Genomic DNA, 26,101 nt, shown 5'->3' with positions numbered 1-26,101 from the left:
TTGATTTAGAACACAAACTCAGAGTTTATCAAAGGAGAACTATAAGAGTTAATAGAATCACTACAGAAAATGGCCCTAGTTAAGTTACTTGAGTAAGAGTAGAAGAAAGTGTTAATCTCAGCAGGAATTAAGTCTCAATGAGGCTCTATTTAATTAATTTCCTATATTCAATACTCATGAATAGTTTATTTAGATAAGCTGTAAAAATCCCCCGTGTGTGAGTAGTACTGGTCTTTCTAACATTGATATGCTTGCCAGAATAATTTCTTAAGACTGTGGAATCTTGGCTTGAACATACATTTAAAATAAAACAAATGATAGTATAAATAAGGCTGTGTCCGCATTAGGGCAAAACTAAACTGCATAAATCTGCACGTCAAGAGTTAAGTAACAGAACTGGTGTAAGTAAATTAAATTATAACTGGTATTTCAGCAGCTTGTAAGAGCCCTGGTAATGAAGCATCTTCCCATTGTGCTGGACGCTGTGCAACCACTGAAGACTGGGAAAAGGTTGTAAGGTGCTGAAGGACGAAGAGTTTAATCCATATTACTCTTTCTAGGAGGCCATTGTAGCACACTTAATGATGGAACATGTATTGGGTTGCAGCGAATGTTTCCTGAGCCAAGACATAAATTGGCCTTTGCCAGTTGCAGCCTCCCCTGCATTATCCTGTGTGGCCTGGTTCCTTCTAAGAACTGTTGTTCCCAGCTTGTCTGGTCCATTTGAAGTTTTTCCCCTAAGCTTGTTTCTTCCCTTCTCCCTCCCATGTTTGGATTTCTCATCTTTCATACTGTTCTAATTTTGCTCAGCATTTTCCATGCCCTCCTTTCCTGTCGCTCCATCCACCCTACTTCTTTCTTCTTCTCTTGCACAACTTTCTGCCTGTCATGTCCCAGTGGTGTTAATTTTTTTCTGACATGAAATATCTAACAGCAACACATGATTTCTGTCAATAAAAGGGATTTATTTATGCTTCAGCAAGAATCATGGCGATAGCGTATGCATGTCCTTCAAAGCTTTCTAGTAATTATAGCCTTTGAATTATGAGATTATTTCTTTGTATTCTAAATTAGGTGAAGTTTAGTGTCTTTATCAGAGATGTAGCTGTGTTAGTCTGTAGCTTCGAGAACAACAAGAAGTCTTGTGGCACCTTATAGGCTAACAGATATTTTGGAGCATAAGCTTTTGTGGGCAAAGACCCGCTTCATCAGATGCATCCGATGAAGCGGGTCTTTGCCCACAAAAGCTTATGCTCCAAAATATCTGTTAGCCTATAAGATGCCACAAGACTTCTTGTTGTTCTTTAGTGCCTTTTGGTTCCATTAGTCGGTACATTCCATAGCTTTGGGGAACAGTGGGTTTTCTGGGTGAGAGATATATGGAAATAAATAGAAACAAAGTGCCCTGAAGCTAAGTTTATGGTAAAAAATATATATATATTCTGACCACAATATTCAGCTGGAAAAACTGACTGCCCATATGTATTCAAAGATCTTGAATTTGTTTAGAACTACTTTGAAATCAATGGCAGCAAGCCTACAGAGGCTTTAACAGCACTAGGATGATTAAGACATTATAGTCTGTAAAGTGATCTGTTCTATTTTAAAGGATTACACAGGGTGTGTGTGTGTGTGTGTATATATATATATATATATCTCTACAGACTTCATTTATGAGTAGTTCCAACTAAGTTTTATTGAGCCTTGGTCTCTGCTGATGATGCTGTAGACTGATATTTATTTGGATATAATTTTCAGTTGTGACACCTGGGAATCAACATTTAGAAATCATCTTAGTCCCACTTATTTTACCTAAATCATTCAGAAAATTTAAAAAAACTTTACCCCCACACTGCTATGTTCTAAGATATAGCAGTACATGACAGAACTGACAACATCGCTATCTGTTCAGAAGTGCAGATTCACTTCCAGTAATCTGTGCTTTTGATTAAGACTTTGTCTACACTTCAGAGTTTGAAACATAGTGGTAAGAAACCTGCTTGAGAGTTTTGTGAAAAATCTTAAGTCCATTTCAGCTAGAGTCTTGAACAAAGCAAGACTTTCTCCTTTGAGTAGAAGATGTAAGGGAAGGAAGTAGATGGTGTTCTAGTGCTATGGAACATATGCTGTTGGTTCCAGAACACATGTAATTTAAGGACGTCCATAGTTAGTGCTTTAGGGCAGAGGACATTGCAATAGTATTGTACATACTCTGGGCAAAAAGTCTTGAACATCCATCCTCCCTCCCCCTCCCCCAAAAAATCCCTCAGGAAAATGAATCAATAAAACAAAAATCCTCTTCTAGGAATTGCCCTGCGTCATGTTCCAAATTTCCCTGTCTGGTTATTTAGCAAACAAAAATGTCTAGTTTTCTCTTTCTTTTGGAAAGTCAAATAAACTTAAACCAAGCTTCAGAACAAATTCACTTATTTTAGCTGAATCCTCTTTAAAGGTGAGCAGTCAGTTTCACTCCCTGTAGCTCTTCAGCTTTTCTGGTGGCATCAGCTTCTAACTTAAGGTCTCCACCTGCTTCTGATGTCTGCCCATTATCCTGAAGCTTCCTGATCCATGTTCCCAAAAGGCAGTTTACCATCTCACACATACATCGTGTGTTTAAACACGATATTAAACCCTTAATATCTGTTAAGGCTACAGTGCCTCCAATAAGCTGAATGTACAGGAAGGGATGTGGTGGTTTAGAAAAGTTCATATTTCTATTACTCTTGTCTTTTATATCAAGCACATTTGTGCAACCACTAAAGAAATTACAGCTGTTTATGTAGTAGAGTTAAAGGGGAGAACCTTGGAACCTAAATATCACAGTAACTTGCACATTATTTAATGTGCATGTTCCATTCTCTGTTCAAAAATATTCACATTACAAAGTATCTTTGATCCTTTTTATGTTCTTAGACAACTGGAGCGGTCTTTATGAGTAATTTTTGTGATTAGAAATTCGTAGCCTCAGACTTTTTCAGTGTTATTTTAAAAAGCCTTCCAAGTAAATATAATACAGATAAGTATAAATAGCAAAGGAACTTACCCAGTCACATGTCCAAAGGCCCAAGATTTATGTACAAATCTTCCTCTACAAAATCGGTACATTCATACTCTGTTAAAATACCATTTAAAACGTTGTTAATAAACGTGCAGACATATGTTGTCAACTTTTCATGAGGACCTAGTTCAAATTGTTTTTGCAGAAGAACAGAACTGGATAATTTGATGGCTGGAAAAATGTTCTGTAAATGGTAGTGAGGATTCAGCCCTTTTCAGGCTTGGTCCTTTTAAACTAAAAATGGTTAATTCAGAAAAAAATATCATTTTGCATATTTTTAAAGTGGTTTATTTCAATACCTAAACACTGCCCCCATGCATTTGCTGCAGCAATCAATTATATTCTGGTACAGCACTGTGTGGTTTAGTACTGTGAGGTGTCTGGCACTTGAGAGTGCTTGTGACTTTGCTTGGAGTTTGGATCCATAATTGGCAGAGATACAAATCTTTGTTGAAATGTTTTAACAGCCCAGATGGAAAAAAACTGTTAAGCAATACAGTTAAAGGAAGTGAACTAGTATGTATAGGATGAGTAGGGCTTTTGTTTCAGGAGAGGCATTGACCTGCCCATATATGGAAAAAGACATTTTAGTTGTTAACTTTATGAGGAATCTATGCCCAGGCCTACATTCATCACAGTGTTACATTTCCTCAGGAATGTTTCTGTTCCAAGCTGCCTTAGTCATAGCTTCAACAGCGTGTCACATCTTTGTAGACTTATTTATATCATGTGCATGGATTTGCTGAGCATCCACAGTTAAGCTGCCCTAAAAAGGTGATCTGTTTGTAATTTCTCATTTCCCGTAATATTAAAGTCCAGCAACTTAATTCTATTTATTGAATATAATACAATGAGAAGAAGCAGTACATAGTATATTTAAACAGAAGCTTGTTGTAAATTAATACGCAAAAATGCTTAGTTGCAAAATAGGATTGCCACATTCCCAATTTAATTTAATTTAATGGTAGTCCATCGATCCGATGATGACAAATCAAAACAAATGTGTGCAGATCATCTGTTATTGGTCTCATGGCGTGCCCTCTGGTGACTGTGTATAAGCCAATTCTAGAGGTGCACATTTTGCTGTAGGTGGTTCATGGGAAGTTTGCAATCTGTGGGTTGTGCATTGCTGATGCTCTGTGATGTCATTCGTGTGCCTCTTGTAGACTCTGGCAGCGGTCTTCCTCAAAGGCAATGTAGGTATTTCTGACTGTTGCACGCCACTGTGTTCTGTCACTGGCGGCGTCCTCAAAGTCTCCAGGTTTGACACTGCTGTACTGCAGATTGGCTTTGATGGTATCCTTGTAGTGTTTCTGTGGACGACCTATATGCTGGATGCCCTGGGAGAGTTCACCATACAGAAGCTGGCGAGGGATTCTGTTGACATCCATGCAGCTGACGTGACCGATCCAACGTAGTTGTGGCTTCATAATCATCATTTCGATGCTTGTCATCTGGGCTCTCTCAAGAACCTCAAGACTGGGCACTTTGTCTTGCCAGCGGATCTTCATGATGTTATGGAGGCAGCGCATGTGGAATGCTTCAAGCTGCTTGATGTGATGCCTATATATTGTCCATGTTTCACACCTATACAAAAGAGATGAGAGAACAACAGCTCTGTACACAAGCAGTTTTGTTGACATCTGGATGTTATGGTGGTTTAGAACTTTGACACGCAAACAGCCAAGTGCCTGGCTCACTTTGGATATTCTCATGTTGATCTCATTATCCAGTGATCCATCACTGGATACAACACTACCCAGGCATTTAAAGTTCTCCACTACTTTAAGCTGAGTGCTGTCAATAGAGATACTCGGGACAGGAGCATTTGATCCAGGTGCAGGTTGATGGAGAACTTCTGTCTTTCCGAGGCTGATAGTTAGTCTGAAAAGTTGCGAGGCCCCAGCAAACTTGTTGACAATGTGCTGAAGATCGTTTTCAGTGTGAGCCGTAAGGGCACAGTGGTCGGCAAAGAGTGCTTCAGAAAGGAGTTTCTGCACTGTCTTAGTCTTTGCATTCAGGCGACAGAGGTCAAAAAGTGAACCATCATGCCAGTATTTCATGTATATACCTCGGTCCAGATCTTTCATTACATGGTTAAGGACGCATGCAAACAACAGGTTAAATAAGACAGGAGCGAGAACACATCCTTGTTTCACGCCACTGGTGATGTTGAAGGGGGCTGATGTGGCTCCATCAGACAGTACTTCGCCTGTCATGTCGTCACGGAAAAGGCATATAATCTGGATAAATTTTCTTGGGCAGCCAAGTCGTATTAGAATGGTCCAAAGGGCTTCCCTGTTGACGGTATGAAACGCCTTTGTCAGATCTATGAAGACAGCATACAGGTGCATGTTCTGTTCAATGCACTTCTCTTGTATTTGTCTGTCTGACAGCAAACACCATATTGGCTGTGCTCCGGCCAGGTCAAAAACCACATTGACTTTCGGGTAGATTTGCCTCGGAAATATTGGCTGTTAGGTGGTTCAAGATGATGCAGGCAATGATCTTCCCTCCAACAGAGAGGAGGGATATTCTTCTGTAGTTTCCACATTCTGCTTTGCTGCCTTTATTCTTGAAAAGGGAGACAATAATAGCATCGCGGAGGTCCTGTGGTATGTTTTCATCCTCCCAGATGCTGATGATCACACTATGGAATGCTGCTAGTGCTGCTGGACTTGCCGCTTTATATCTCTCTGCTGGTATCCCATCTCTTCCAGGAGCTTTTCCTGAACTCATCTGTCTAGCAGCTTTCTTAATCTCATCTATAGTGGGCGGAAAGTCAAGATCTGTCAGGACGGGTTGTTGTGGAATTTCATTGAGGATGTTGTTATTCACGGTCAGTGATCTGTTAAGGAGGTTGCTAAAGTGTTTTCGCCATCTTTCATTGATGCCCTCTTTCTTTGGCCAGCATTGTGTTGTCTGAGAGCAATGGGGTAGTCCTTGGTTTAGAAGGTCCATAGACAGTCTTAATAGCACTAAAGAACATCTTTGAGTTGTGGGCCTCAGCATAGGGCTCAATTTCTTTGGCTTTGCTCTCCCACCAGCTGTCTTGTATCTGACAGCGGTCTTTCTGTGTTTTGCTCTGAAGGTGCTTGAAATGGTCCCATTTGGAGGCTGAGGGGGGTGGGGGGGGTCATTCTGCCATTCAATAAAGGCTTTTCTCTTTACTTCCAGTGCTGAACATATTTCTTCTTGGTTTTCATCGAACCAATCCTGATGTATTCTTTTCTTTGGTCCAAGTGGTGTTATTGCTGTGTCAGTCACTATCTGCTTGAACTGATCCCACTTTTCGGTTACAGTACCAATCAGTTGACCATGGGATGTTAATTTGTCATCGAGACTCTTCTGAAAATTGTTGGAACATTGGGCATCCTTCAGTTTGCTTGTGTTAAAAGCAGGTCGCACATGCTTAAGGCATTTGTGCCGAAAGGGAGCGATGTAAAGTTGAAGAGACATCCTGACTAATCTATGATCTGTCCAGCACTGTGTGCCTCGCATTACTCTGGTGATCAGTACGTCTCGGATGTCTTGCCTTCTGACAATGGCATAATCTATCAGATGCCACTGTTTTTAGACCTAGAGTGCATCCACGTCGTTTTGTATTTATCTGCTTGTTGGAACAGAGTGTAGGTAATAGTCAGGTCATTTTCAGAACAAGGGCTCAAAAGGAGTAGTCCATTCCTGTTCACTTTGCTTACACCATGTGGCCCAGTTACTCCTTTCCAGTTCTTGTTGTCAGCCCCAACTCGGGCATTGAAATCTCCAAGTAAGAGTAGTTTGTCTGTTGCAGGTGTGGCCTTGATCAGTCTGTCGAGATGTTCCTTTGATTTGTCAGGGCATGTTAGAGTGGGTGCATGTGCACTGATGATGGTGGCATGACGTTTGGCATTTAGTGGGAAGCACAGTTTCAGCAATCTTTCATTGATACCCACTGGAAGGTCTGGGAGTTGATGCATCAATGAGGCTTTTATTGCCAGACTGACTCCATGTATTCTATCCTCTGTCTCAGTCTTACCCGTCCAGAAGGAGGTATAACCACTTCCTGGTTCACTCAAGAAACCTTCCCCAGTCAGTCTTGTTTCACTTAATGCTGCTATATCGATGTTATAGTGGGCTAGGTCACGAACAATGAGAGCTGTCCTTCTCTCAGGTCTTGCAACAGCTTCTCGATCCATGAGAGTACGAACATTCCATACCCCAGTGGTAAGTTTTCTCAAATTTTTGTTTTGGTTTCGACCGCAGGTAGGGTGGAACTGCCAGCCGCGGCTTGCTAGCCAGTTATTGTTGTAGGGCAGGCAATTTTTAGGCCACCTTTTCTGGGCCCCTCCCTTACTAGGGTGAGCAGTGCTGTCCTAAAGAGGACTGCTTAGACACCTGGGATGCTGCTGGGCAACTCTGCTGCCCCAGGTACAGAGCTGGATGACCACTTGTCCACAGGGCACCTACCTGCGGGATTGGGACTACGACTCCCAGTGGTAACCTTCACCTATGGTTTTGCCCCTCCCCCATCGCCGCAGGACTTGGGTGATGTGGTGATATGATGATTTGCACAGGACCTGTGCATGAAAGCTTTTTAAGTGGTAGAGCCATTGCACGAGACCAATCCCACTCTCTTGACCTTGGAAGCCAGGCACCCCTGGTACGTAGAATCGTCACAACTGGTAACTTCTTTGGTTGCAGTGGATGGCCTTGACGTCTTTCGTGCCTTGTCACGCCCTTCACTTTCCACAGAGCATTGCAGAACCGCCTTCTTGGCCGTTGGATCTAAATGATCTCTTCCACCCAGTCCGTTGGAACTGACTTCACATGCTGGGTAGGCACATCCGAAAATTCACCGAAGGTTTGAGCCCCATCGGTTACGCTCACATGGTCTGGCCGGCTTGTCGAAGCTGTTGGCCGGGATGTGGCTGCTGCGCATGCTGCAGCTACTTGGAGCCACAAGTGAGAGCTGAATGACAGGTGGGGACCAAAGTGGACAGGCTACCCCTGAAGGGGTACGACAAGTCCCTCCAACAGAGGTACTACCCCTCCCTGTACACCCCATACACCCTTGTCTGACGGATACACTCATTACAGTAATTGTGGTATCAGTACACTACAGACCACACACTGCAGCGTTAATTTTATCCCTCTTTTATCCTCCTCTGCACGGACTCCTTTGTCCAATTATTTTCCCCAAATACTAATAGTTGTGGATGTTGAGTGTGGTAGTCTTGGTTTTGGAAATGCTAATTTGACAATTTGCACATGGGGAAAGGAAGGCTCACAACCCTATAATGGGGCACAGTTCAAGATGCAGGGCATGGTCTCCTGTGTACAGTAGTGAGCTATTGGTCAGGTGTGTGGCAAAGTTCCCTCTACATTGCATGGCTTTGTGGCCCTGGAGCAGCCTTCTGCCGAGAAACCAGCATGGGAGACCAAGGGTACAGACTCTGCGCATCCCTCTACCTCGGTCGGCACTCTGTTCACCACAGTGGGCCCTCCTCTGGCACATTCCTGGCCTCTGGTGTAGCCATGGTAGGCCTTGCCAGTTGAAAAGACTGTAGCAATATCCCTGGCACCGTCAAAGCCAGCACCACTGAAGCAGGCACACTCTGAGCTGAGCCACCAACATTTGTCTGCCTTTTGACACCTCTACCCCTGGGCATAAGAGATCCTCAAAAACCAAGCATGAGGACAAGGGGATCCTGTGGGTATAGTATACATAGATTTTTCAGAAAGCCTTTGACAAGGTCCCTCGCGAAAGGCTGTTAAGCAAAGTTAACTGTCTTGGGATAAGAGGGAAGGCCGTTTCTTGGATTGGTAACTGGTTAAAAAATCAGAAACAAAGGGTAGAAATAAATGGACGGTTTTCAGAATGGAGAGAGGTAAATGGGACCATTCCTATTCAACATATTTATAAATAATCTGGTAAAAGGGATAAACAGTGAGGTGGCAAAATTTTCATATGACACAAAACTACTCAAAATAGTTAAGCCCCAATCAGACTGTGAAGAGCTACAAAAGGACCTTAATAAATTGGGTGATTGGGCAACAAAATGGCAGATGAAATTCAATGATGATCAGTTCAAAGTAATGCACATTGGCAAATATATAATCCCAACTATAGCTATAAATTGATCGGGTCTGACTTAAATGTTACCACTCAAGAAGGAGATCTTGGAGTTATTGTGGATAGTTCTCTGAAAACATCCACTCAATGTGCAGCGGCAGTCAAAAAAACTAACAAAATGTTGGGAATCATTGAGAAAGAAATAGATAGTAAGACAGAAAATGTCATATTCTCTCTATATAAATCCATGGTACGTCCACATCTAGAATATTGTGTGCAAATATGTTTGCCCAATCTCAGAAAAGATATATTGGAATTGGAAAAGGTTCAGAAAAGGGCAAAAAAATAATTAAGGGTATGGACCGTCTGCCATATGAGGAGAGATTAATAAGACTGGGACTTTTTTTAGCTTGGAAAAAAGATGATGAAGGAGGGGATATGATAGAGGTATATAAAATCGTAACTGGTGTGGAGAAAGTAAATAAGGAAAAGTTGTTTACTCCTTCTCACAACACAAGAACTAGGGGTCACCAAATGAAATTAATAGTCAGCAGGTTTAAAACAAACAATAGGAAATATTTTTTCACACAACATACAGTTAACCTGTGGAACTCCTTGCCAGAGGATGTTGTGAAGGCCAAGATTATAATAGAGTTTAAAAAAGAACTAGATAAATTCATGGAGGATAGGTCCATCAATGGCTATTAGCCAGGATGAGCATGGAGGGTGTTCCTAGCTTCTGTTTGCCAGAGGCTGGAAGTGAGTGGCAGGGAACTGATCACATGATGATTACCTGTTCTGTTCATTCCCTCTGGGGCACTTGGCATTGGCCACTGTCGTAAGACAGGATACTAGGCTTGATGGACCTATGGTCTGACCCAGTGTGGCTGTACTTGTGTTCTTATGATTGGCACTCAGCTCTTGACCTACAAAATGCCTATTTCCACATCACAATCTTCCTGGCAAACAGGTGTTTCCTTCGATTTATGGTGGTCCCACCATTATCAGTACAAGGTCCTCCCGTTTGGACTCTCTCATGAAGGGTGTTTTCCAAGAATCTGGCTGTCGTGGACACCCACCTGTGTTGGCATGAGATCATCATCTTCCCCTGTCTGGACAATTGTCTCATGAAAGGGCTGTTGTTTCCGTAGGCCCTTTGCATGGTGTGGGTCAGCACAAAGCTTCTGCTAAGCCTCGGCTTCCACATAAATTATGAGAACTTGACTCTTCAACACACACGGTCCCTTGAGTTTATGGGGCCTCACATAAACACTACCACCTCCAGGGCACCTCTTTCACTCCCACAGTTCCAGGCCCTGCGTGATCACCTCCTGGTGATGTGACTCTCTCCCATTGTCAGGGTGCAGGTTTTCCTCAAGCTGTTGGGTTACATGGCCACTACCATGTACATGGTCAAGCTGGCCAGTCTTCACATGCAGTGCCTTCAGTCATGGCTGGCCATGTGCTATGCCCCTAGCAGGGACCCACTGTCCAAAACTGTGGCCATATGGCCACGCATTTTCGCTTCCCTCCAGTGGTAGACAGTGTTCTCGTTAGGTGTCGTTCCATCAGCTTCCCCCATCTATTCCCCTCACTACGGATGCCTCCCTTGTGGGATGGGGGCCCATTTGGGTTCTCATATGGTCCAGGGCAATTGATCTTTCACTGAGCAAATGCTCTACATAAACCTCCTGGAACTCAGAGCAGTCCACTGCTCCTGCTAGCATTTTCAGTGGCGCCTTGCACGCAGGTCAGTCAATATCCTCACAGACAGTGCCACCTGTATGTATTACATCAACTGTCATGGCGGGGTTCGGTGTCTGTCCCTATGCACAGAGGGCACAAAACTGGACTTGGTGCCTTCAGCACCACATCACTCTGGTGGCCACATATCTCTTTGGGGTACTGACATGATCTTGGATGCCCTCAGCTGCTCCTTCAGTGATCACCACAAATTGGAATCGAAATGGGGGCCCTCAGTCCAGCTTTAGGGCCAGCCATGCATAGACCTGTTTGCAGCTCAAGTCAACAAAGTGTCACCAGTATTGCTCCAGAGCAGGTCTGAGGAGATGCTCCTTCAGGGACACTTTATCCATCAAGTGGGGCATGTCTCTTCTCTAAGCCTTTCCTCCCCTTCCCTTGGTTCACAAGCTTCTGGTCAAAGTTAGACTGCATCGGCTTCACCTCATCCTGATAGCCTGTGTGCGGCCAAGACAAACCTGGTATCCTTATCTGTGCTGGCTGTCAGTGGCGACTCTATATCCCTTCTTTCCTTGCCACAACCTTCTGTCTCAAGACTTTGGCCACACCCTTCACCCTGATCCATTTCAGCTGTGCCTCCATATGTGACTACTTCATGGTTCCAGAATGCTGAAATCGCATGATCTTAAGGGGTAAAGAGGGTTCCTGTTAACAGCAGATGGGAGTCCACCCACAAATCGTATCTCTACAAGTGGACATGGTTCTCTCAGTGGTTCATTCCATGCCTTCTCACACCATGGCCCTTCCTTGACTATCTGCTACATCTACACAAGTCAGACCTCGCTCTGAATACATCCATGTGCATGCTGCAGCATTGACAGCAAGCGATTTCCTTCCTTGCTCATTCCATCACCAAATGTTTTCTGCGGGTCTGAAAAACACCTTTCTGTCAGTACAGCTTTAATCATGTATTCAACTGCATCATGAAACCACCCTTTGAACTGCTGGTGATGTACTCCCGGCTTAATCTGTTGATGAAGTTACCATCACATCAGCCGGGGGGGATTGGGGAGCTTGCCACTCTGGCTGAACCTCCTTATACTGTGTATACCAAGAATAAAGCAACCCTTCACCCTCACCCTAAGTTTCTTCCTAAAGTTCCCTCTTCTTTTCACATCAGCTAACCTATCTACTTACCTGCATTCTTCCCAAAGCCACATGTGGCATCACACACTCTGGATGTTCGTCGGGCATTGGCCTTCCACATTGATTGATTGCGCAAGGCCTTAGCGCAAGTCTCCTAGGCTCTTCCTATACTTCTTGGAGTGATCTAAGGGCCTGGCTGTCTGAGTGGATCTCCACCTGTATTCAAACTTCTTATGCACTTAATTGAAGGGAGCTTTCAGGTGCTGTTACTGCCCATTCCACCCAGACTCTGTCTTCCACTACTGCCTTTCTCAAGAACGTACCCCTTATGTACCTACTATACAAGGCAGCAACTTAGTCTTCCAGCAACATGTTTGCCAGCACGTCATTCTCTTGTCCTCCATTGCTTTCTCCATTCAAGTGGTCAAGCAATTCTGTCAACTGTAATTGTTACTGGGCTCCAAATCCACCTCCAAAGTACGACTGCTGCTTTTATAGTCACCTCATGTGGCACACCCACAGGGACACTACTCGAAGAAGAGGAAGTTACTCACCTTATGCAATAACGATGGTTCTTAGAGATGTGTACAAATATTATACCAGAAGATGGGAAGAGTAGGTATCATTCTTATAATAAGAAAAAAAGACTTGGTGGGGAAGAGATCTAAAGAATTATAGACAAATAAGCTTTACAGATGTGTTTATTAAATTTGTAGGAACAGTTAAAAACAGGAAGGAAAAAAGCCTGTAAGATCATGGTATGCTCAAAAGAATGCAGTTTCTGCAAAGAAAAATCATGACTCACAAATCTGTTAGGCTTCCTGACACTTTGAATTCTGTGCCTAGAATGCAGGCTTTAGTTGGGAGGCTGGAGGTCTCCCGACAGAAGCCTGCTGCTCTGAGAGCATTCTGCTGACATCCTGGTCATCCTTATTCCACAAGGAGGAAGGGATGTGTCAGCAGAGGGGGGCCAAATGTCGGGAAAGCTTTCCGACAGAACTATCAGCAGGAGGTAAAATGCGTTGTGCTATTTGTTTATCTTTTGTCAACGGATCTCTTCAATCTAGACATAGCTTAATATATAAAGAAGAACCAATTAACATTATTCATACTCTTTGGAAAATTGGTGCAGGATCTCTAACTAGAAGCCATCAAACTAATGAGGCTAATGTGGCATGAGAGGCAAAGTATTATCATGGATCTAAACTTGACCAAGGGACAGAAAACAAGGAGTAAGGAATAAATTAGATCACAGCAAAACTTTAACAGGAAGATGCTTCCAAGGTATGTACTAGGTGCAGTGTTTAATATACCTATTAACAGCCTGATGGTAAGGTGAGCAGTGAGGTAGCAAATTTCTCAGATGACAGCATTGATTAGGTTAGTCAAGTTCAGAGAGGAATGTGAAGAAGTCAGAGGGAGTTAACCAAACAAAATGAATGGGTATCACAATAGTAGGTGAAATTCAGTGTTGATAAATGCAAAGAAATACACACTGCCAGGAAAAATTAGTGCTACTTAAGGTTTGTCTATGTGAACATTGAGTTTGTGGAAAGCTAGAATGTGAGTCTCTGTAGCCATTTACTTACTGTCCATATAGACTCAGATGACTTGCACTAATGGGTGGTATGCTTTGATCTTCTGGCTCAAAGCAGAGTAGGTCATAGCACATTGATGAGTTGTTGCTGTGCATTAGAATGGAGAGTTAGTCTGCAGCAGGCTAGGGAGGGGCAGATTCACACCATAGATTTCTGCAAACTGAATATTCTTGTAGGCAAGACCTCATATTCCTTACAGGTCCTAACTTCACTTTAACAAGTCAAGAGAGTTTAAAAAAAATGCTCACAACAGTGCTCCCTCTTCTCCCCCGACATCTATGTACAGAATAAATTTTGTTGAGTGCACCAAGGCATATATAAATGTGCACCACTAATAGAAACATATGCTGCCCACTGTGGGTGGCTGTGGGCATTCTGCTTATCAGCTGGGCAGCATCTGAATCTCTCCTGGATAGCCACCTCAGTGATCACCTTGCACGAAACACTGGTTCACAGTGATACCTTTCTAGTATAATGTCCAGTCTGCATATATGAGAAGTAAAATAATATTTTGTTTAGCCAGGTCATAAAATACTCATGTAATCTATTTGACAAGATTAGAGGCATATCACAATAACGTTTACATGTCCATATTACCATGTTGCCCAGCTGCGTTTGGTATATAAGTAGCTCAACTGCTTACGTAGCTCAACTGCTTACATTTTATTTTTCAGACAAATTTCTGTTTGCTCATCTGGGTTGTACTACTATTTTCCTCGGCACAGCATGGATTTGCCCAACCAGGTACATCTAAATTTTGTAAAATCCTTGAATTCTTTGGTAGTTTAATTTAAAAAAGAGTGGAACTATATATTTTACCATGGTTTCATTTAATATAGATAGCATGCTTTTGCTTTCATGTACTTCATGATAACTTGTCAGAGAAGCAGTAATAATAATAAAATCACTCATATATTTGCTTTTACTTGGTTAGCTATTTGAACTGGATTAACCTTGATTTAGATGGATAGTTGCAAAGAATTTATTTAACAATAAGTATGAGATTACCAGCATATTTTAAAATGAAATACTTTATGTTGCCTGGCAGGTGGAAGTGATTGCATAAAAGCTAATGCAAAATCATGTGGGGAATGTATACAAGCAGGACCCAACTGTGGCTGGTGCAAAGAGCCTGTGAGTATATTTGTGAACTGCTTTCTCTCCTATGTTGTCTTGGACAGTTTTTAGGGCCCTTAAATTCCTATCTATTCTTATCTATTTCATGGATTTCTGTAGCAGACATTTACTTCCGTGTATTTTTGTGTCTAAAGCAAAATTAAAGAATAATTCAAGTATCTCGTGCTAAATAATTGGGACAAAATCTGGATTGGATAGATCTGCCCACCAAAAAGTTTCAGAGAGTTTGATTTCTCTTTCATTGCCAAATGCTAAAAGGCACGTAGATCTTGTAAGGTTTGTCTCACAGTTATTTAAAATCATTCCAGCCTGGAGTCTGTCTGGATGTGTTTAATTATATTCTCTCAGTGACATTAGAGGATTGGTAATTTTAGATATAGACAACTTGGAAGAGAGAAGCTCAGGGAGAGATTTGAAGTGTTTAGATATGTTTTAAACCTAAAACGTTGAAGTTTCAGTGTTTTGATTCTTAGGTTGAATTGATATGTTTGTTTTATATTTCATACCCTGAAAAAGCAAGGTTACGTAATTAAGCACTCAAGTGAGGAAGTGCAAAATTTAAGATTAAATGTACAGGGTCTGATCTTATGTATCAAGTAATACAAGGTAATATCATATAGTTTATTCCGTAGTCTTAGTCATGCATGTTGTATTGTTATTTCCAACTGGGACAGGACACGGGGAGAAAACGAGTCCTGAATAGGAACTAAGCATGGAAAATCTCAAGCTGAAATATGAATGTTTCAGAAAACTATAAAAAAGCTGAAAACAAGAATTTTAATGGATAGTGTTTTATAATACTAACTGCCAAATGCAAGTTTTGACATAAGATTCCTGATTTTTAGTAATAAGATTTTATGCATAAGATGGTAAGTCTTACCTGTTTACTGCTCCATGCACAACACCATCCACCCCCTTGTGCATATTAGACTATATTTAGTATAGCTAGTTAGCTTTCACTTTGTCCTTTTTTGCAGCAGATTCATGTAGTTCCTGTCCAGTTTCACATAAATAAATATGACTGACACATTTTAGGATCATGCATAAAAATCTTCATTTTTGTTTACGTATTGTAAAAACTTCCCTTTTCTTTCAGTGATTAACAAGTCCTCATATTAGAAGCCATATAAGTGATGTTGGTTTTAGAGCCTTTGAGTAGCCAGTATAATAATAACTTCATGTTTCTGTTGGCAGAGTTACTTTGTCTAATTTTGTTTACCTTGCCTCAGTCAGATTGATTAATAAAGTTATTCATAAACTGCTGCACTGGATAATTTTCCCTATAGACGTTAATTAATAAATGTAATAGAACTATATATTTTGAGTTTTATATTTTTACAGTTTAAAATGCTCTTAAAATTGCTTGTGTCTCTAGAGGGTTTTGGTGTATAAGAATAATGGAGTAAATACAAAAAGTAGTTTTATATGTTCAAGCCATGTGTTACACATTGTAAATTACTCAGTTTAATATTGTTTACCGCATTTTCTAGACATTTTTACAAGATGGAGAGCCAACTTCTGCCCGATGTGATGATTTGGCAGCACTAAAGAGTAAGGGATGTTCTGCAAGTGAAATAGAAAATCCTAGAGGTACCAAAGAAGTTCACAAAAATAAAGAGGTAACAAATCGTAGCAAAGGTACTGCAGAAAAGCTCAAACCGGAGGACATTACCCAGATCCAGCCACAGCAGTTAGTATTAAAGTTGCGAACAGGTATGGAGATATTAATTGTGATCTTCATATAATTTGTTCAGGCTTTCAGTATTGTCTATGAATATATATTTCTGCAAAAGTGATGAATGTTAGTAGGGAGCACAGAGATTTGAAGAAAAATCCAATCTCCGTAATGCCCGTTACTCAGATAACCTAGCGAATGAGAATAAAGTTTAGTTAGATGGTGTAATTTACATAGAACATGCCTGATACAAAAACAAAAATAAATTCAAAACATTTGGGCTACAGCAATCTTTCAAAAGAAGTCCTTCTGGAAGATCTCTTCCAAAAGGATTTCTTTCGAAAGAGTGCATTCACATGCAAAAAAGCAGATCAAAAGAGTGATCTGCTCTTTTGAAAGAGAGCTTCCACACAGTCCCTGCTCTTTTGAAAGAGCAGGCCAAGGGTGAAAAAATCAGGCAGCATGAGGACTGCCTTTTTGTTTGTTTTTTTTTAAAAGGCAGGGGCCGGGGTCCTCAGAGCATCTATACACATTTCCCCTTACCCCCCAAAAAAAGAAGCTGAAATGGGAGTGGAAGAGCACTTTCAAAAGCAGTGCCGCATTCTTTCAATTTAATTTCGAAAGAGTGTCTTTTGTGTGTAGACATTCCGCTATATATTTTGAAAGAGCCTCTTTCAAAAAAATATTTTGAAAAGACTTGCAAGTGTAGATGCGGCCATAGGGGTCTTGTATGCGCAAATGTGGTCCTATGACAGAGTAATTTACAGGTTAAGACAAAATTATCCAATTTTCTAGTGCTTTTGATTTTTCATCCTGGAATGTGACATTCTGAAAAATGTAGTAGACCAATACGCTTGAATCTCTTTAAGATAATGACATTGGGAAATAGGCTATGCCAGATTATGGAATTTTCCAGATCATGAGTATTCATGTATACTTTCTGTTTTGAAGGTGAAAATAAAAATTTCTGCAAAGCACTTCACATGTGGCATAGACTTGGTCTACTGTAGGAGATTAGGTCAAATTTAGGTGACCTAGGTCCAATTTCTAAGGGATCATTTCACATTACAGGGTCCATTCCATCAACTTTAAGGGATCCTAAGGTCAACTTGTGTATTCCTACTTTTCATGGGGAATAATGCCGAATTTGACCTTGCATGGTTGAGGTTAGGGTTGTACAGATTGAATGTTGTAGAATTCAACGTTCTTGGTCACCTGGATGTATCCCACAGTGCCCCAATGTGACTGCTCTGGCCACTACTTTCAGCTGAACTGCTCTCCAGGTGAGCAGGAAACAGCCCAGGAAAATTTTAAATTTAATTTCCTGTTCGGCCAGCATGGCGAGCAGAGCAGGCCGCACACCTCAGCAGCACATCTGGCCATGAATTCCCAGGGTTGCAGATGAGCTCCCAGGATATCCCTTGCTCCCAGGACATTTCAGAGCTGGACCCTGATGGTGGGGAGGGCACCTCTGGTTAATTTTCATTTTTAATCCTGCTACAAGCAGGCTAAGGCAATTGGGTGTGATCTGTGGTGGTTACTGTACGTACACAGCCCCGGACCCCTGGAACAACTAGTTAATGTGCCTGGGGATGGAGTGCCAATCCTCCTTGCACATGTCCATAAGGCTCTCACAAAGGTACTCTTTAATTCTTCTCACAACGTTTTTGGTGAAGCCTGCTTTATTTGGACCTCCTCAGTAAGACAATTTTCCATGCCAAGCCAGCAGTAAGTAGTCTGGTGCCTTGGCACCAGAGAGCAGTGCAGTCTACTGACCAGCCTTGTGCCCACATTCAGTCCAGCATCCATTCCTTATCAATGTTTGTGACTCTAAGGAGGCTAATATCTCTTTTGCAACCCAGAGGAAACAGGGGAAACAGCATTAAGCTACAGTCTGATAGCACAAGCTGCTCTGCCATGCCTGGAGCAGCCCCCTCTCTCTGGGCTGCTGGGGAAGGGGAACTTACATTTTACCAGCTGAGAGAGCAAAGGGGAGACCACATGGTGACTGACCGAGCCAGGCATACGGCCACAGGGAGGAAAATGCAAGCTGCTCCACCATACCTGGACCAACTTCCTCGCCACTTTTTCTTGGCTGATGGGGGCAGGAAAACTTTCAGCGTCGCAACAAAGTGGGGAGTAGAAGCATATGGTGAATGCGAGAGACAAAAAGCTGTGATAGCACAACTGCACTGTCATTCTTCTCCCTCCCCTCCCCTCCCCTTTTTCTGTCCCTAGGCCCCTGGAGGAAGAGAGAGGTTCAATGCTCCAGCAAAGCCAGCCCCTAGGTGCCCCCTTAAATCTGCTTGCAGCGTACACAGCTTCTTTTGCAATCAGAGGCTTGAAAGCGTGCTCAATCTATGCCTTACCATGGTTGGAAGCAAACTGAGTCAAGCAGGTCCCTTTAGATCTCTATGTACTACATGCCATATAGAGTGTGCTTAAAAGCCAAAATTTGTCCTTGCATAGAATACTTCCCTATTGCTTTCACAGAGGTTCATTCGTGAAGTTCCTTTGTGTGTTGTTAAACTTACATTTACTGTAGCTATCTCTTACTGGCCTTCACTTTTGTGCAGTTTGTTCAGCAACAGGCTGTTTCACCACTGATTTGTCCTCACCCCCCATCTGTGAGACTGGCACAGGTATGCAGGAGAAAACAAACCTGGGAAGATAAGCTCATAGACCACATGGAAACTGCCCACATGGACAGGACACAGTTAAATGTGTGTAGGATGACCACCTTGGAGGAGAGGCAGACTGATGGAGAAGGAAGGAGAGTAGATCACGAGGCAAAGAAAGCAGTCGGACAGTGTGAATTGGAGACCCAGAAGGAGGTGTTGCAGCAAACTGAGCTCTTGTGGTGCCTGATACAAGAGTACAGAGCCCCACTGTAGTCAGTGCCAAGCCACATGCCCTCCTCGCCATGGTCCCTAACCTCCTTCATCGGCACTTCAGAATGCAGCAGGGGACAGAATCAAGGGCAGCCTTCCATTCCATTCCCAGGGACACTTCTTAAACCAGAAAGCTGACATTCCCCCATCTGAGATGGTAAAATGCCCTTGCTTACCCTTCCCTGAAGCCCCTGCCATGAAATCTTTATTGTCCCCTGAATTAAAAAACAGTGCCTTTATTGACTGTGTTGCACCAAAGGGGAGGAAGGGTTTACAAGCAAGCACACATCATTCAGGAAGGACCACCTTACGAGTAACAGACATGACTGTGACGTTGCTGTCTGGTCATTCATAAAGCTGTTTTTCAAAGCTTCCTTGACGAGCAGTGCCTCCCCTCTGCTGTGCTCTCTTGGTTGCCTTTATGTCTAGCTGCTCATGATTAGTGGCCAGGTGATCTGCCCCAGCCCTGGTAAGAAATTTCCCCCTGGTTCTCAAATAAACTGTGTACCAGACAGCAGGCTGCCACCACGAGGTTGCCTTCACTGAGATCTAATCAAGTCAGGAGGCTCCTGGACCTGGCTTTTAAAGAGTTAAAGGCATGTTCTACTACCATTCTGCACTTGCTCATCATGTAGTTGAACTGCTCCTGACTGTGGTCCAGGCTAACTGTGTATGGCTTCATGAGCCAAAGGAGCAAGGGGTAAGCTGGACCACCATTTTTACCATGAAATAGAGGAATTGGCTCCTTGAAAACAGAATTCTACAAAAGAAAACTATTACACAGATTGAATCTCTCTAATCCAGAACTCTCTCATTTGGCAACATCGATAATTTGGCATGATTTTAGTCAGCTGGATAATGACTTCTCTTGTGTGTGGCCACATTTCCCATGGTCCCAAATAGTTTGTTTCCTGCCATCATTTGTGGCACTCAGTGTTCTGTGTTGTTTATCTTTAATTTACCCCAAATGTCTGAGCCCAGTTAGCAGTAGAAGTGTTGGTAATGCTGCCAGGCAATATTGACCTCTCATAGTTGGCAAATTCGTCTGGCACCAATCGGGTCCCAAAGGTGCCAGATTGGAGGGGTTCAACCTGTAGTATGCCAGAGATCTAGGAATGTGGTAGGCTCAATGGAAAGTCTCACTTGCCACTTTGGGGATAAAATGGAGAATTCATTTAGAGATCAGCTAGTCCAAGCACTGCTTTATCTAGAGAGAATGAAAGTTAAGATTCTAGTTGAGACAGCTGCAAACTAAGAAACTGTGCAAGATAGTGATGGCTACCAAACTGAGACTTTAAGAAGCAAGTAGAGGAGAAGACCTTTGTGAAGGGTTTGAAAGGTGGCTTTATGGGGGTTTGTGAAACTTAAGTGACATACCATCGCAGGCGGTATTTTGATTTGAAGCTTCACACTGGCAATAAGTTTTCAGGAAGTATAAAGGAAGACTTCTCGTGAGCTTCAGAGCCTCACAGACATGACCTTGACTTGTAGGTTATCTAAAATAGTCAAGAAGAAACTAGAACAGATTTCTGTGGCTCATGAAATGGAACTAGATTTCATTCTGACCACCATTTGTTTAAAAAAAAAAAATCTTCCTAATCATTCTGTAGCATCTTTTCAAGACTTCAGAATACCAGTAGGGTCCTGAGTGGAGCCCTAAGTTGCAAGTGTCAGTTTGTGCACTTCTGGGTGGAAACGTTTATATTGGTGGGAAATGAGTGTACAGGGCCCTAATGAAGACTATCGAGATCTGAGGTTGTCAAGCTGCTATCTTTAATAGTCTTGGAAGCCACTGTTTCATTGGGCCAGAGCTGGCAATGGCATTCTAAGGCGTTCAGTTGACTATAGTCTTCAGTATTTCTGCAATAAAGAAAGAACATCGAAATAGGTTATTCATCCTTGATTTTTTTTTTCCATTTTAAGGGATCTATATTTTTTGAATTTTTTGTTATTACAGGTTGAACGTCTCTAATCTGGAACTCTGTCATCTGGCAACATCCATAATCTGGCATGGTTTTAGTTATCTGGATAACCACTTATTGTGGGTGTGGCCATGTTTCCTGTGGTTCCATAAAGTTTGTTTATAGCCTCCAGTCCTGGTTCCCAGTGTTCTGTGCTGTTATTTAGCTGCAATTTACTTCCAAATGTCTTCTAAGAGACCAGTAATCAGGGAAATGTTGGTGAGGTGCTAAACCATATTGACCTCTCGTGGTCCGGTAAATGCTTTCATCTGGCACTGGTCAGGTCTCAAGGGTGCCAGATGAGAGAGGCTCAGCCAGTACATGTTAAGTTCAACCCCATGTCTTAAGACTCTGTAACAAATATTCACAAGAAGGTGAGAGAAGGATGAAAGGTAAACTAATGCAATTTACTTCAAGGTGTTTTTACTGCCTCAATTTACATATGCATAGTATTTTGTGTTCAATAGTAACAGAGAGGAAGCCGTGCTCATCTATACACTATCAAAACAAAAAGCAGTCAAGCAGCACTTTAAAGACTAGCAAAATAGTTTATTATTTTGCTAGTCTTGAGAGTGCTGGTTGACTGCTTTTTGTTTTTATTTTGTGTTTGTGTGCTTTAGTGGTGTAAAAAGAGAAGTGGGGAGATCTCCTACTTGTCTTGCAGGAACATTACAATAAACCCTTAATTTAGTGAGCTGAGGAGGAGTGTCTGTTAAACCTGAAAATCTGTTAAATATGGGGGTTTACTGCCCACCCACTGCACTAGGCTCCCCCAGCCCTTCACCCCCCCGCCCCACAAAATGCCCACGACTCACCAGCACCATTCATGCTGAACCAGAACCGCTGCCACCAGAGGAGCCGCTGGAGCCCTCCACCATAGCTGGAACTGCTGGACCCATGGCTCAGCTGTCATCCCCATCATGCTGCTGAAGGGACCACGCTGCGCATCTGGAGCTGTGTGGAGCTGCCCTGCCATGCAGTCTGGAGGAGCCACTGCCAGAGCTGCCATGTACTCCTCCCACCAGGCGTGTGGCGCATGTGCAAGTGCCATCTGTCCACATACGTGCCCCACCCTGGCTGGGAGGAGCACATGATGGAGGGTTCAGCCATGGCGGACTGCGACGGCTCAAAGCCATGACCCCTTCCAGCCCCAGCAGCAGTGATTCCAGAGGCTCTGATAAGTTGTCTTACTTTCCCAGGGTGTGGGGGGCAGGATTTAGGATTTCTAAGCAGACTTTGGGAACAAGGGTGTGGGGGAGGGACTGGCGGATGTCCGTTGTTCCCAAAGTCTGCTAAATCGGGGTCTGTAAAATTGGGGGTGTGCTGTATGTGTTGAAATTAACATGTAGGCCAAGATTTTGAAAGTGGCTAGTTGTTTTTGGTGTCATGGCTTTTCAAATACCCAACATTAGAAAATCTGCAGAGGCCTGATTTCAAGATAATTGGCCTTCAGACCTTTCTGAAAGTCGGCCTTCTTTAAGGTGTTTCAAATGCAAGGTGAATTGTTGGTCTCTCTTAAAATTCTGGACATATTAATTTGCATGTAATCACTCTCAGCTTTAGAAATAACCTAATTCATGGTTGGTGTGACCTTTTTTAGGATATTGGTGAATGACATTCAATAAAGAATGTATATTTGTTGTCAGTTCAGTTATTCTGCATTTGTAATGAAGAGGGTTTATTTTTTGTTGGTTTAGGTGAACCACAGACATTTTCATTAAAATTTAAGAGAGCTGAAGATTACCCCATTGATCTTTATTACCTTATGGATCTCTCTTACTCTATGAAGGATGATTTAGAGAATGTAAAGAGTCTTGGAACTGCTCTAATGACAGAAATGGAGAAAATAACGTCAGATTTTCGAATTGGTAAGAAAGGATTCATTATTTATGGGTGTGGGAAGGGTAAATTCCCATTTGTAGATTTTTTTTTTTTCCCGAGTTGAATTTATTGATGTGTTTTTGATTGGAAAATAGAGTAGTATTTGTATTATTGCTGTTCTTCTAGTAAATATAGTTTAGGAACTGTTCCACAAGAAACAGAAGAATACTTGGAATGTTGAGGGGGCAAAATGAAAATGTTTGAACTGTGCACTATTCCACCATGAATATATGTTCTAGGAGTACACTCTGAGATATTTTGTTGTTCTGTTTTAGGATTTGGCTCCTTTGTGGAGAAAACTGTGATGCCTTATATAAGTACCACCCCGGCCAAACTTAGGAACCCTTGTACAGGTGACCAAAACTGCACGAGTCCATTTAGTTACAAAAATGTGCTCAACCTTACCAGTGAGGGAAAGCTGTTCAATGAACTTGTAGGTAAACAGCACATTTCTGGCAATTTGGATTCTCCTGAAGGTGGATTTGATGCAATAATGCAAGTTGCAGTTTGTGGAGTAAGTGTATATCAATTTTCTTTACTACTCTGTTAGATCAAACTTATACACTATGTACATTCCACTCACTTAAAGCATCTTATTGGGAAATTTGAAATTATGACTATCATCCCTCTTTGAAGGGGAGGCCATATCTTTTACAGTAACTTCTGGGAAGAGAATGTCCCTGAAGAGTCAAAATACTAAAATCTTGGCTACTTTTGAGTCATATTTTTAACAAGATCAAACAAGTGTTCTCAAAGGATTTTTACATGTGATGTATCCTTCATAATTTTCTTTTAAAATATGTAGTGGTAAAATATATGGTTCTTACCTCAGTGTCCTATGTGCAGTGAGGTCAGCGGGGTCTGCTCTCCTGTCGATGCCAGCTATTCTTCTTGTCCTGGTGGAGTACAGGCGTCAACAGGAAAGTACTCAAGGATAAATTTATTGCACCTAAGCAGATAAAATAAATGAATGGCGGGAGGATCAATCACTGCAGCATCAATTCCTCATGTAATAGAGACAAACCCTGAGAACGGACAAGAATCTATATCAGTAAGGGGTTTCTTGTCCTCTGATGCAACGTGTTATACAAGTGCTGCTGCTGTTGATCATATTGCAGAACAGACTTGAGCAAAATATATGCACAGTTTTAGAATATTTGTTATGGCTGCCTTGTATTTAAAATTGAGTGTACCTTGCATTGTTTTAAACATGTTAGTATGTGGGGAGGATTTGTTTTTAAAAAGTAAGGTAAAAATCATTAAACTTTTTTTTCCCTGAAGACACAAATTGGATGGAGAAATGTGACACGATTGTTGGTGTTTTCTACGGATGCTGGATTCCACTTTGCTGGAGATGGTAAACTTGGTGGAATTGTTTTACCGAACGATGGAAGGTGTCATCTGGAAAATAATGTGTATACAATGAGTCATTACTATGTAAGTCTTCGTGCCTAAACCAAAGTTAATTTAACAAAGTTTAAGGCCAAAAAAGGGATCATTAGATCATCTACCTTGGCTGCCTGTCTGTTACAAGCCATGAAATTTTACATCACTGTCCCTGTAATGAGGCTGCTAACTTCTTTGGCTAAAGCATATCTTTCAGAAAGCCATCCAGTTGCAACTTGAAAAGGTCAAGAGATAGTGAATTCTCGATCTTCCTTGACTATTTGTTTCAATGGTTAATCACAGTTACAGGGTTAAAAAAATTGTCATTTCTAATTTGAATTTATCTGGCCATTGGTTCTTATTTTACCTTTCTCCACTAGATTTAAGAGCCTTTTATTATCTGGTATTTTCTCCCTGTGAAACTAGTATGACACTGTAATCAAACCACCTCTTTTTCTCCTTTTTAATAAGCTCAATATATTGAGCTCTTTATGTCTCACTGGTAGTACATTTTCTTCTGCCTTCAGATCTTTTTTTTTTTTATGGTTCTTTTCTTTATCTCCAATTTTTTTTCAAAATCCCTTTAAAATGTGAGCACCATAATTGACTACGGTATTCTGTTATCTGTCTCTCAGGCGCTATATACAATAGTAGACTTATTTTCCTAGCCATTTTTTCCTTGTTTATGCATCCAAACCATAACACTGGGAGCCGTGTTCAGTTAGTTGTTGAGTATAAACCCTAAATCTTTTTAGGCTCTGTTTTCTAAGATATAGTTGCTGGCCTGCGTTCTGTGTTCTTAGATGGGTAAGGTTTGCCTTTTGCTATATCAAAACGTGTTTTGTTTAAATGGACCAATGACTGCCCTGTCCTCATCACTACTTACTGTTCTTCTTCATGTGATTGCACATATGCCCAGCACTTCAGGTGTGCATGCACCCAGTTCACCAACATCAAAGATTTTTCCCTTTAGCAGTACCTCCCCAGGTGGCACATGCATCCTCTGCTGCCTTGTGGTGCTCTTCAATGTTATAAAGGATGGAGCCGATCCTGAGTCCTCTTCGATTCCTTGTTAGTGCCCATAGTTGGTAGTTGGCATGTGCTAGCTTACTTTGGTAAGTGTTTTCCCTTTCAGAAAAACTATTTCTAGAGTATATAGCTGGTACATTTTTTTAAATAAAGTTTTATAATTAATTTAGTATGTGTTTTTTCAATTTTTTCATGGGTTTAGTAAATCTGTCGAGTTCCCTTTTTTCTGAGTATGGACACCTGATACTGTGGAATGAAACTGGAAACAGCTTCTGTAGTTTTTCTAGTTTTAGCTTTTCTAGCTATACATGGTAACTTGTAGAGCTGTAATTTGGTCATTAATCCATACCCATGCCTCTCCGTAGTCTAGAGACTATTCCTGGGTTGGATGTGTAGTCCTTAAATTGTGGCAAAGTAGAATCTGATCCCACCTCCAGACTGAAGTCGTCCTGAACCTGATGGAATGGGACACGTGTGCAGTCACTCACTGAAGAAGAAAACCTGTTATTAACGTGTTCTATAACTGATGTCCTTGGAGTAGTGTTGCATGTGTGCCGTGTGCAATCCATGGGGTTTCTCTTCT

The 26,101-nt window shown here is 41.9% G+C and overlaps 1 protein-coding gene across 2 annotated transcripts in view; it reads left to right on the top strand.

Annotated features, from left to right (window-relative positions):
- The window catches only part of ITGB1 (integrin subunit beta 1), a 73,336-nt gene that overhangs the window by 13,756 nt on the left and 33,479 nt on the right, over nucleotides 1-26,101 (top strand). For both annotated transcript variants that reach the window (XM_074984972.1, XM_074984973.1), the window contains exons 2-7: nucleotides 14,233-14,302; nucleotides 14,607-14,692; nucleotides 16,186-16,408; nucleotides 22,920-23,090; nucleotides 23,379-23,617; nucleotides 24,385-24,540. In XM_074984972.1, coding sequence (XP_074841073.1) covers nucleotides 14,233-14,302; nucleotides 14,607-14,692; nucleotides 16,186-16,408; nucleotides 22,920-23,090; nucleotides 23,379-23,617; nucleotides 24,385-24,540 — 945 coding nt within the window. The remainder of the gene's footprint in view (nucleotides 1-14,232; nucleotides 14,303-14,606; nucleotides 14,693-16,185; nucleotides 16,409-22,919; nucleotides 23,091-23,378; nucleotides 23,618-24,384; nucleotides 24,541-26,101) is intronic.

This window comes from Carettochelys insculpta, chromosome 2 (assembly GCF_033958435.1).
Source record: "Carettochelys insculpta isolate YL-2023 chromosome 2, ASM3395843v1, whole genome shotgun sequence".
NCBI lineage: Eukaryota > Metazoa > Chordata > Testudines > Carettochelyidae > Carettochelys > Carettochelys insculpta.
This window is presented reverse-complemented; position numbering and strand designations above follow the sequence as displayed.